Here is a 13,597-nt window from a genome sequence, read left to right as displayed (position 1 = left end):
AAATAAACAGTTCTGATGCCTCAACCGTTAAAGGCAACGCTTAAGCCACAAGGGGGCATTAAATTTTCTGTCTTTCATGAAATCTTTATCTAAACCTGTTTTTGCTAATTCCTTCCTTTTTCATTTAAAAATAATGTAGTTCTTAACAGAAAGTGACCAAAGTATTCATAAAGTATTCAAGGTGTTTGTTCATAAAACAAGAGAGCCATGATGGCCCTGAGTCACTCACCAGAAACAACTGAGTTTTTTTAGTGTTGGAAATAATCCTTTGTCAATATTTTTCATATTAAATTTGAGCCTAAAATATGTTTAAAAAATAACTTGAAGAAATGCAATGACCTGGGGCATTTAAGCTTTAAGCTTTAGCTTAAATGGGGCCAATCAAATTAATATGAGCAAACTTGATAAAAGACTACCTATGAATGCTACAAAGCTTGGTGATCATCTATCAATTATTTCAGTAGGAAATGATGTTCAGGGTTTTTCAATTTCTGGCTTTTGTGGCCCCTAAAAGGGGCCAATCAAATTAATATGAGCAAACTTGATAAATGAGTACCAAAGAATGCTACAGACAAAGTTTGGTGATCATCCATCAATTAGTTCTGTAGAAGTAGACTTTTCAAGGTATTTCTATGATTAGCGTTAGCGGCCCCTTAAAGAGGCCAATCAAATTAATATGAGCAAACTTGATAAAAGACTACCCAAGAATGCTACAAACATAGTTCTGTAGAAAAAGACGTTTAAAGGTATTTCTATTTTTAGCTTCAGCCGCCCCTAAAAGGTTCCAATCAAATTAATATGAGCAAACTTGATAAAAGACTACCTAAGAATGCTACAGACAAAGTTTGGTGATCATCCATCAGTTAGTTCTGTAGAAGAAGATGTTTAAAAGTTTTTCTATTTTTAGCCCTAGAGACCCCTAAAAGGGGCAAATTACTTTAATATGAGCAAACTTTATAAAAGACTAACCAAGAATGCTACAAAGTTTGGTGATCATCCATCCATTAGTTCTGTAGTAGAAGATGTTTTTCTATTTTTAGTTCTGTTGCCCCCTTAAAGGGGCCAATTGAAACTAGAACTATCACTTAATGTGATTAATACCCCCCGCAAGACTGCTTCGGAAATGAGGATGTTACTAGTAACAGAATACCTTGTAAAAGAATTGAAACATAGAGTTATGGTTGTGGGCAATTACAGATAGTTGTGGTTCTTGTATGTTGCATTTCCTTTCAATGTGGTTGGCCATTGATGAAGTTTTATTGGATTACTCTGTAAGAAGTCCAGAAAGACAAGGAAAAGGAACAAAGGGCAATAACTCTATAAATACTGAAGATTGAGTTATGGCTATTGTACACTGCACTTCCTCTCATTGCACTTGACCATTGTATGAAGTTGTATTGAATTCCAACAACTAGTTTTCAAGTTATGCACTGGACAAAAAAGTAACAAAAGCAATAACTGTAAAAAGTCCAAATAGAGTTATTGTTCTTGTGCACTGCACTTCATCTCACTGCCCTTGACCATTGTATAAAGTTTCATTGAATTCCAACCATTAATTTTCAAGCTATGCACTGGACAATAAAAAGTAACAAAGGGCAACAACTTTTAAATTAGTCAAAAAGAGTTATGCTTTCTGTGCACTGCACTTCCACTCAATATACTTGACCATAGTATGAAATAGTTTTGAATTCAAACTAGTAGTTTTCAAGTTATGCTCTGGACAAGGAAAAGTAACAAAGGACAGTAACTCTGTAATTATTCAAAATGGAGTTATGGTTCTTGTGCACTGCACTTTCTCTTATTGTGCTTGACCATTGTATGAAGTTGTTTTAAATTCCAACAAGTATGTTTTAAGTTATGCTCCAGACAAGGAAAAGTATCAAAGGGCAATGACTCTGTAATTTGTCAAATGGAGTTATAATTCTTGTGCACTGCATTTCCTCTTAATGTGCTTGACAACTGCATGAAGTTGTATTGAATTCCAACCAGTAGTTTTCAAGTTATGCTCCAGACAAGGAAAAGTAACAAAGGGCAATAACTCTGAAATTAGTCAAGATGGAGTCATGGTTCTCATGCACTGCACTTCCTCTCAATGTGCTTGACCATTGTATGAAGTTATATTGAATTCCAACTAGTAGTCTTCAAGTTATGCTCCAGACAAAAAAAAAGCAATCGAAAAGTAACAAAGGGCAATAACTCTGTAATTAGTCAAAATGGAGTTATGGTTCTTGTGCATGGCACTTCCCCTTATTGTGCTTGGCCATTGTATAAAGTTGTTTTGAATTCCAACCAGTAGTTTTCAAGTTATGCTCCGGACAAGGAAAAGTAACAAAGGGCAGTAACTCTGTAATTAGTCAAAATGGAGTTATGGTTCTCATGCACCGCACTTCCTCTCAATGTGCTTGACCATTGTATGAAGTTATATTGAATTCCAACAATTAGTCTTCAAGTTTGAGTCCGGACAAAAGAAAGCAATAGAAAAATAACAAAGGGCAATAACTCTGTAATTACTTTAGATAGAATTATGGTTCTTTTGCACTGCACTTCCCCTTATTGTGCTTGACAATTGTATGAAGTTGTTTCGAGTTTCAACCAGTAGTTTTCAAATTATGCTCCGGACAAGGAAAAGTAACAAAGGGCAGTAACTCTGTAATTAGTCAAAATGGAGTTATGGTTCTTGTACACTGCACTTCCTCTCAATGTGCTTAACCATTGTATGAAGTTATATTGAATTCCAACTGTTAGTCTTCAAGTTATAGTCCGGACAAAAGAAAGCAATGGAAAAATAACAAAGGGCAATAACTCTGTTATTACTTTAGATAGAGTTATGGTTCTTGCGCACTGCACTTCCCCTTATTGTGCTTGACAATTGTATGAAGTTATTTCGAGTTTTAACCAGTAGTTTTCAAGTTATGCTCCGGACAAGGAAAAGTAACAAAGGGCAATAACTCTGTAAATAGTCAAGATGGAGTTATGGTTCTTGTGCACTGCACTTCCTCTCAATGTGCTTGACCATTGTATGAAGTTATATTGAATTCCAACCATTAGTCTTCAAGTTATGCTCCGGACAAGGAAAATGCAACGGACCGCTGGACCGACCGACCGACCAACCGACCGACCACAGGGTGACTCCTATATACCCCCCCCCCAAACTTCGTTTTTGGGGGTATAATGACATAAGCAAATTCAAGTGTGACTGTCACAATGATGCCACAGACCAAATTTGAAGTAAATCTGCCCGGCAGTTTTAGAGAAGAAGACGATTGTTGAGGCATGACGCTGGACCCTGAGCATCCCCCTTTGATACTAATAGCACACCCTGAACTTTCAGTTCTACTGAGCTAATATGAAACAATGACAACAAGAGCTATCACTAAAGGTGATTAATACTTTCACCAGTCCTGCTCCTCAAGTTTTTGAAAACAGCGCTCACCAAGTCAGACACATCAGAGGAAGAATACTGTAGTAAAGAATACTCCAAGAAACCACTTTAACAAAATATTAATCAAATTTCATATGTACCTTGACAGTCAGTCTTTCCAAGGTCAAGGTTGCAGTTAAATTTATCAGGTTTTTGTTATCATATAACTAAGTTATGAAAATTTAAACAAAATTTTGATTTCTGATCTTGACAGTCAAGGTCAATGTAAGGTCAAAGAAATATCATAATAATTCACCATGTCAGCTCTGTCATATGTGTTCTTTTGTCAAAGTATCGATCATATATGAAAATAAATAACAAATTTATGATGGTCAAGGTCAAATAATGGTCAAGTTTTGATTATCTGACATATCAGTTTGGTTGTAAGGTCTCATTTGTTCAAATCTGTAAATACATTATAAAGTTATGAAAATCCTAGCTATATTCAACATTTGACCTCGATGGTCAATGTCATTTATAGGTTAAGTTCATGTTTAAATTACTTAACATATCAGGTTTGTTATAATTGTTCTTTTGCCCAAGTAAGAATCAAATCCATAAACAAAAGCTATCAGTGATCACATGTGTGGCTTCATGATAGACATAACTGGATTTTACCTAAAAATCTGTGTAATATGCAAAGGAACTTGAGCTGTAAAGTTTCATTGACATTGCATTAGTGGTATAACAGGACTTGTCAAGACAATTTTTTAAATTTTAAATTAAAATCAAGGGCAAAAACTCTGACAACAAGAGGGCCAAGATGGCCATAGATCCATCAACTGATCTATCAAACTCATTTGTGCAATTACTTAGACAAGCTTCCTGACCAAGTTTGATGACAATTAAGTCAAAAATGTGACCACAAGGTTTTTCCATATTTGGCAGTGTGACCTATATTTGACTCCAAGTGACCAATATTCGAACTTGACCTAGAAATCATCAAAATAAACTTTCAGACCAATTTCTAGGATATTTGGAAAACAACAGTGACCACCACAGAGTTTAAACAAGATTTTTCCATTTTTAGCTCCTGTATAAGAGATGACCCATGAGCATTAAACTAGACAAGCATCCTGACCAAGTTTAATGACAATTGTGTCAAAATTGTGACCACTAAAGTGTTAACAAGGTTTTTCCATATTTGGATGATGGGACCTAGTTTATGACCCCAGGTGACCCATAAATTGAACTTGACATAGAAATCATCAAAACAAGTTTTCAGACCAATTTCCAGGATATTTGAATCAAAACAGTAGTCACTAGAGTGACAACAAGAGTTTTCGATTTTAAGCTCCTGTGAACTCGTTTTTGATCTGAGATGACCAATGTTGGAACTAATCCGAACAATTACCTAGAAAAGCATCCTGACCAAGTTTGATAACAATTGAGTCAAAAACGTGACCACTAGAGTGTTAACAAGGTTTTTCCATATTTGGGCGCTGTGACCTAGTTTTTGACCCCAGGTGACCCATATTCGAACTTGACCTAAAATTGATAAAAGCAAACTTTCAGACCAATTTCTAGGATATCTGGAACAAAACAGTAGCCTCTAGAGTGTTAAAAATATTTTCCTATATTTGCTTCTGTGACCTAGTTTTTTTATCTGAGATGAAGCATGTTCAAACTCAAGCAAGCAATTAACTAGACAAGCATCTCAACAAAGTTTGATGATGATTGGAGCAAAAATTGAGGCAAAAATGTGACCCCTAGAGTGTTAATGAAACAAGAGCCACCGCCGGGCGGGGGCAACGTTCGACTTTTTACTTTTTCTGAAAGCAAACATAGAAAGATTTGAACAAATCTTAACTTTTCCTTTTTATAAATTTAGTTGGTCTGTCTTGTCACATTAGTTTTGTTTGTCTATTTTGTATATATATATATATATATGAATAGATGCAATTCTATAAATAAAAACAAGCAATTCTATAAATAGAAACACGCAATTCTATAAATAGAAACACGCAATGCTATAAATAGAAACATGCAATTCTATAAATAGAAACATGCAACTCTATAAATAGTGACACGCAATTCTATAAAATTCTATAAAAAAAAAAAAAAAAAATATATATATATATATATATATATATATATATATATATATATATATATATACACACACATATACATATATACATACATACATATATGTATATATATATACACACACACACCAATTAATGCACAAATCTGAGAAATTTCAGCAAATTAACCTTCAAGGTCAAGGTCATTAAAGAGCCCAAGCAATTTGGGTTTGATATACAACAAGGTCTGGTCCTTAAGAATGACTGTTCTGTTATAATATGAGGTTGATCCCTTCAATAATAGCAAAGTTACAGTCAGTTACAGCCAAAACAATGAAAATTTCAATAATTTGACCTTCAAAGACAATGTCATTTATGAGTGAAGGTCAAGGTCTTTCGGGTTATTTTTAACAGTTATCCTTGAAGATTATTATGTTCAAGTTTCAAGACAATCCATTCAAAAATAACAAAGTTACAGCCAAATATAGCCAAAAAATGAATATTTCAATAATTTGACCTTCAAAGTCAAGGTCATTTATGAGTGAAGGTCAAGGTCTGTGTGGTTATTTTTAAGGGATATCCTTGATAATTATTATGTTCAAGTTTGAAGACAATTCATTCAAAAATAACAAAGTTTCAGCCAATAACAGCATGAACAAGCAAAATTGGACTTTTACCTTTAAGGTCAAGGTCATTTATGGATGAAGGTCACGGTTTGTGTGGTCTACTGAAAGGTCTTGTCCCAAGGGTTGTTGTGGCCAAGTATGAAGACAATACACCAAGAAATAAAAAAGTTATGATCCAGGTACAATTTTGCGGACGGCAACGGCAACATCAAGGCTACGGCAACGCCGCCGCGACTATAACAATACCTCTACTTTTAAAAAAAAAAAAAAAAAAAGTCGAGCTAATAAAAATGTTTGCCGGGAATAATCCAAATACCTACCCTCAAAATCACATTTCCATTTAATCCTTTTGTCAATCGACATGGTACATATTATTCTCTGAGATAATGGTCCATTTTTAAGTTCATCTTCAATATATTAAGTGTTCCCATACAAATATGGCTATAGTCAGAGCCATTTGGTAAAAAATGCTGGTCCCAAATTCAAAGCGTGACACATTTACAGTCAAGCTGAGAGTCCCTTTTCAATGTGTACTCGAAACATTTTGTAGATGGATTAAATCAGTGATAGTTTTGTTGTTAAATGTTCCCCTGTTATAAAATACAGTGACCCCCAGGTTGGGTTCGATTTTGACCTAAGGAAGTCCATACCAGAGTTCTGCACATCACTCATTATAGGTAATATTTCTGCAAAATAGTTTTTATTTCTTTTCATTTGTTCAAAAGATGCAAAGCAGACACAGAAATATAAAATTCATATAAAATGACCAAGTGTGACTTAGACCCTGCAAACTGCACATAATCACATTATCATAAACATTTCTGCCAAGTCAAGTTTCAATTTCCCATACAGCGTAAAAGAAAGGATGTGTATGATATATAAAAAAACTTACAAAAAACCAGGATAAATATGACAACAGATGGAACTATAGCTAAACATGGAATCACTATAAAAGCTATAGCTGAATGTTTTATCCAATCTTCACAGCATTTTGAATCCTCGCAGCATTCTGAATCCTTGCAGTTTCCTGAAATAATCAAAAATGAATTAAAAGTTAATTATATGAAAACACTGCCAAGTAAGAAAAGCCCCTACCTATTTACACTAAATAGAAACAAAATTCAAGTAAGCTGAAATCAATAGTTTGTTGTTCATTTTACTATATGTTAAACCCCTGTCACACTAGGGCGGCGTTCTCACGGCGTCCAAAGAAAATTTAGAACGCCGAGGTGAGCGCAGTAGGATCGCAAACATCGCCGCAGCATCGCCATAGCATCGCAGTGGCATCGCATAGAACGCCGACCGACGGCGCGCATTTTGAGCATGCTCAAAACAAACGCCGTCACTCGGCGTTCTGAAAAGAGCGCTGTGGGATCGCAGTAAGGACGCCGTAGCAACTCAGTAACATCTTCTACAACGCAACAGGAGCGCCGTGAAAGCGCAGAAGGATCGCCGAATAAACGCCGTAATTAGCCTCGGCGCTTGTACGGAGATTGTACGGCGTCGCTATCGCGTTTATACTCCGTGTGTACGGCGCTCTTACGGAGCTTTATTTTTTCTAAAACGGTCTTGCTGCGACTCTACGGCACTGTCACGGCGACCATTGCGCACTCAAAACGATTCTACTGTGTTCATCTGAAATTGCGGAATACGGTACAGTAGAATCCCTACTTAAGACCACACCAGATTAAGACCAACCCTCTTATTAGACCCATTTTTTAAAAGAACAGAATTTTCTGTTCGTAATGTTAATGGTTACATGATCCACAATTAGGACTACCCCACTTATCCGCATTTAAGACCACAGATTTAGTCCCAATTCATTGTTTTATTATCTAACCCCACAGTTGGGACTACTGATATTCCAGTAAATACCTATTAATATAACAAGTTTTTTGTTATTCATCTGCTTGAATTCTCTAAAGCATGACACTCGAAACATTGTGTTGATTCTGTTATGATTAGAATACTGTATAAAGGTAAGACAATAAATTTCAGATTGGTTTAATGTTACTTTCTGCTCATTTTTTTGTGACGATTTAATTTCTTAATTAATAGGTGAATTATGTACATGAAAAAAGACCTATGAAAATATAATTTATACATTAAATATCGTCAGATTAATGTTCTAATTAAGATTAATAAATTAATAAAATTTCACAACATCAGTTTATAGTAATATTTGAAGGTTATAATATTATTGTTTCAACATGTTTATACATAATAATTCAAATAGAGTGGTCATGAAATAGATATGCCTTGACAATTAATTATATCCACAATTAAGACCACTCGCAATCAAGACTACTTTACTGCAGTCCCTTTTGTGGTCTTAATTAAGGGTTTTCACTGTATATATAGAACGTGAATATCCTTTTAACCATGTATGATGAACGGCAGCAAGCAAGAATACTGCTTGCTTGCCGAACTTGTATGTGAAGCACGATTTCAGCTCAGTGTGAGCGCCGCAATACCGCCGTGTAAGCGCTGTGAAAGCGCAGGGGAAGCGCAAAGAACGCACTAGAAGCGCAGTCCAAACGCACACAATCACCAATGAAAACGCCGTAAGAACGCATTGCAACGCCATGGAAGCTCCGTAGCAACGCCATGCTTGCCGTGAGGACGCCATGAAGACGCCGCGAAGTATCCGTGTCATAAAAAAATTCAGATTTTTCTTGCGATCTCGCGGCGCTTTTAAAAATTTAACAACGCCGTGCAAACGCAGTGACAGCGCAGTCTAGTGTGACAGGGCCTTTACATACATCCCATAGTAACCCCAGCAATATTCTGATGGGCCAGTGGTTATTCAATTATGCCACTGAATGAATGAATGACCTGAATGAATTTAAATCTTTTGAGTTCTTAGTTTGTCTGTATCATATTAATGTGTAAAGAAATTATGTTTATACAACAGATAATCAAAAGATGAAATTTTCTCACAATGAATTTGTTTAACAAACAAGATAATGCTATGCCAATGCATTAATACAACATTAAATAGTAGTGTAGGAACAGATTTTTTTTTGTTTCTATACAATTGAAGATTGTCATAATGTATATCCCTGACCTATCTAATACTTATTATCAGATAAGTGGTTAAATCTATTGTAAATCCAATAAAAGATCAGAGTAGGAATATCTCAATGCACTTGAGTCTGGTGAATTTGGTGGTGAAGGTCATATTTCACACAGCCTAAATTTCGTGACTTCATCATAGGACAACATAGTAAGACACTTTGTCAAAATCTAGGTCAGCTGACATCAAAGTTCACTTTACATCTTAATCTGTGCACATGGTTCAAATTTCATAGCTGTAGACCAAAGGACAAGACAGTAGGTCACATCACCAAATTCTAGGTCCCCTGATATCAAAGTTCAATTATACAACTAAAACTGTGCACATGGTCAAAATTTCATTGCTGTACATCAAAGGACAAGAAAGTAGGTCACTGTCCCCTTGGGCAATGCAAAATTTTGACCCAAGGGTTTAATTCAAAACAATCTTGATATAGGTCCACCAAACAACATTTCAGGTCAAATATCTAAGCTATAGCTTTCTCCCATTCAGAAACATTTGTTTTATTTTCTGTTTTTACTATGTGTACATAATGAGACTCACTGCCCCCGGGCAGGACCAATTTTGACACCAGGGGAAAAATTTGAACAACTTTAGTAGAGGACCCATAGATGATATTATATAACAAATATCAAAGCTCTAAGCCTTGTTCCTTCAGACAAGAAGATTTTTAATTTTTTACTATATGTACATACTGAAAATCAATGATCACTGGGGGTGGAGTCAATTTTGACCCCAGGGCTATAATTTGTACAAATCTTGATAGAGGTTCACTACCCAATGTTTCATGCAAGATATCTTAACTCTAGCCTTTGTAAATTTAGAGAAGATGATTTTTTAAGTTTTTACTATTATACATATAAGGAAAACCTATGGCCCCCGGGGCTATAATTTGAACAATCTAGCTAAAGGTTCACTACACAATGTTTCATGCAAAAAATCTAACCTCTAGCATTTGTCAATTGCTAGAAGAATTTTTTTTAAAGTTTTTACTATATGTTTTTACTATATACATATAAGGAAACCAATGACCCCAGGGCGGGGCTGATTTTGACCCCAGGGCTATAATTTGAACAATCTGGGTAGAGACTACCAGACAATGCCTTATGCAAAATATCTAAGCTCTAGACCTTTTGGGTCTTTACAAGAAGGTATTTTAAGTTTTTACTATATGTACATATAGTGAAAATCAATGACCCCCGGGGCGGGGCCGATTTTGACCCCAGGGCTATCATTTGAACAATCTTGGTATGGGTCTACCAGACAATGCCTTATGCAAAATATCTAAGCTCTAGGCCTTTGTAGTCTTTACAAGAAGGTATTTTAAGTTTTTACTATATGTACATATAGTGAAAATCAATGACCCCTGGGGCGGGACCAATTTTGACCCCAGGACTATAATTTGAACAATTTTGGGAGAGGTCTACCAGACAATGCCTTATGCAAAATATCTAAGCTCTAGGCCTTTTGGGTCTTCACAAGAAGATTTTTTAAATTTATTCTTATAATTCCATTTGGTTGCCACAGCATGGAATGAAATTCTTTGAACAACTTTGGAAGCCCTTCACCCAATTATCAATCCTGCCAAGTTTGGTTGAAATTGGACTGGTGGTTTTTCACAAGAAGATTTTTTAAGTTCACTATATAATCTATAGAACACACACACAAACACACTAACACACAGAACACACACACGCAGGTGAATCGCTATATGCCACTGCATCGCAGATGTTGCGGTGGCATAAAAAGTGAGCATTTTTTCGGCGCCGCCCCCCATCCAAAAGATACATCAGATGTGCCCCCTTCTGTAAGGGGGGTTTGAAGGGGCGGTATTCCCCCTCAATGCCAAGAAAATTTTGGACTTGTGAGGAGCTAAAAATGGGCTTAGGTCGATCTTAACATGTAACCAACGCTGAAAAGCCTTTGACTCCATCTCAATCCATTGAGAAGTTGAAGCACTTTGAAATAAATTTTGATGGAAACAAGAGGGCCATGATGGCCCTGAGGTCGATCACCTGTATATAGGCCCCCCAACCCCCACCCCCCCCCCAACGTTGCAGGGCCAATTTAACCAAGGGGCTTTTATTTGCACAAACTTGATAGACACCCATAAGAAAATGTTTCATGCTAAACATCTAAGCTTTAGCTCATTGGGCTTTTTAAAAGAAGATTTTTTTTAAGATTTTACTATACACATATAGTTAAAAACAAATGACACCCCTGGGGCTGGGCCAGTTTTGACCCCAGGGCTTTTATTTGAACAAACTTTTAAGACACTTACTAGAAGATGTTTCATGCTTAATATCTAAACTCTAGCTATTTGGGTTTTTTTCAAAGAAGATTTTAAGTTTTTGCTATACACATATAAAGAAAATCAATGACCCCCGGGGCGGGGCCAATTTTGACCCCAGGTCTTTTATTTGAACAAACTTTGTAGACACTCACTAAAAGATGTTTCATGCTTAATATCTTAACTCTAGCTATTTGGGTTTTTTCAAAGAAGATTTTTTAAGTTTTTGCTATACACATATAAGGAAAATCAATGACCCCCGGGGCGGGGACAATTTTGACCCCAGGGCTTTTATTTGAACAAACTTGGTAGACACCTATTAGAACATGTTTGATGCTAAATATCTTAGCCATAGCTCTATGAGTTCTTTAAAAGAAGATTTTTAAGTTTTTACTATATGCATATAGGGAAAATCAATGACCCCCCCCACCCCGGGCAGGGCCAATTTTGACCCCAGGGCTTTTATTTGAACAAACTTGGTAGACACTTATTAGAACATGTTTCATGCTAAATATCTTAGCTCTAACTCTTTTGGTTCTTTAACAGAGAATTTTTTAAGTTTTTACTATATACATATAGGGAAAATCAATGCCCCCCTGGGGCGGGGCCAATTTTGACCCAATGGCTTTATTTGAACAAACTTGGTAGACACCTATTAGAACATGTTTAATGCTCAATATCTTAGCAATAGCTCTATGAGTTTTTTAAAAGAAGATTTTTTAAGTTTTTACTATATGCATATAGGGAAAATCAATGACCCCCCGGGGCGGGGCCAATTTTGACCCCAGGGGTTTTAATTGAACAAACTTAGAAGACACCTATTAGAACATGTTTGATGCTCAATATCTTAGCCATAGCTCTTTGAGTTCTTTAAAAGAAATTTTTTTTAAGTTTTTACTATATGCATATAGGGAAAATCAATGACCCCCCCCCCCCCCCGGGCGGGGCCAATTTTGACCCCAGGGCTTTTATTTGAACAAACTTGGTAGACACCTATTAGAACATGTTTGATGCTCAATATCTTAGCCATAGCTCTTTGAGTTCTTCAAAAGAAGATTTTTTAAGTTTTTACTATATGCATATACGGAAAATCAATGACCCCCGGGGCAGGGCCAATTTTGACCCCAGTGCTTTTATTTGAACAAACTTGGTAGACACCCATTAGAACATGTTTCATGCTAAATATCTTAGCTCTAGCTCTTTGGGTTCTTTAAAAGAAATTTTTTTAAGTTTTTACTATATGCATATAGGGAAAATCAATGACCCCCCGGGGCGGGGCCAATTTTGACCCCAGGGCTTTTAATTGAACAAACTTGGTAGACACTCACTAGAAGATGTTTCATGCCAAATATCTTAGCTCTAGCTCTTATGGTTTTTTAAAAGAAGATATTTAAAGTTTTTTCTTTCGGTTGCCATGGCAACCAGAGTTCTGCATGGAATTAAATTCTTTGAACAATTTTTAAAGGTGACCACCAAAGGAACATTCCTGTGAAGTTTGGATGAAATTGGCTCAGTGGTTTATGAGGAGATGTCATTTAAAGTAAAAGACTATGGACGGACGACGGACGGACGGACGACGGACGGACGTACGACGGACAAAAAAGCGATCACAAAAGCTCACCCTGTCACTTTGTGACAGGTGAGCTAAAAATCAAGGCAAAATAGTGATTTTTAGCAATTTTGAGATGTCCCCTTGTTGCCATGGTAACAGGAAATCTAAGACTGAGCATGTTGTTACAAAGGCAATGGTCCAGTCAACATTTGTGCCAAGTTTGATTAGAATTGAAGCATTTTTCATAGTTTCATAGCAGTTTGAACTTGTAACAGGAGGCTTTTCAATGAAAATGGCCATTTTTCACAATATGCTCATGAGGGAAAGGGTTAAGTAATCTTTCATTTTTTCTCTAAATTAAGTAAATTTGTTAGAAAGTTCCAAGTTCTCTAAAAGTGATCTCAGGATAAGTTTTTAGGAACGGACAGACAGACTGACAGACACCCAAGGGTAAAACTAAAAACATCCCTTGTTGTTACCAGAATATAACATTTTTAAAAGCAAAATTCTTAAACTAAAGAGGAGATAACTCTTGAAAAAAGATGCTAAACTTATACACATAGTCAAACACGATGTGAGAACAATTATCTTATGGTTAAAGAAGA

At 36.0% G+C, this 13,597-nt stretch overlaps 1 protein-coding gene across 1 annotated transcript in view; it reads right to left on the bottom strand.

Annotated features, from left to right (window-relative positions):
* LOC132721719 (uncharacterized) overlaps positions 1–13,597 on the bottom strand; it is a 77,419-nt gene that overhangs the window by 40,721 nt on the left and 23,101 nt on the right. The window contains exon 4 of the mRNA XM_060706091.1: positions 6,967–7,101. Within this exon, the coding sequence (XP_060562074.1) occupies positions 6,967–7,101 (135 nt within the window). The remainder of the gene's footprint in view (positions 1–6,966; positions 7,102–13,597) is intronic.

The sequence above is a fragment of the Ruditapes philippinarum genome, unplaced genomic scaffold (genome assembly GCF_026571515.1).
Source record: "Ruditapes philippinarum isolate M1 unplaced genomic scaffold, ASM2657151v2 ctg2703_1_1_1_1, whole genome shotgun sequence".
In the NCBI taxonomy this organism is placed as follows: domain Eukaryota; kingdom Metazoa; phylum Mollusca; class Bivalvia; order Venerida; family Veneridae; genus Ruditapes; species Ruditapes philippinarum.
The sequence above is the reverse complement of the archived record's forward strand: the minus strand, read 5'-3'. Positions and strand labels throughout refer to the sequence as shown.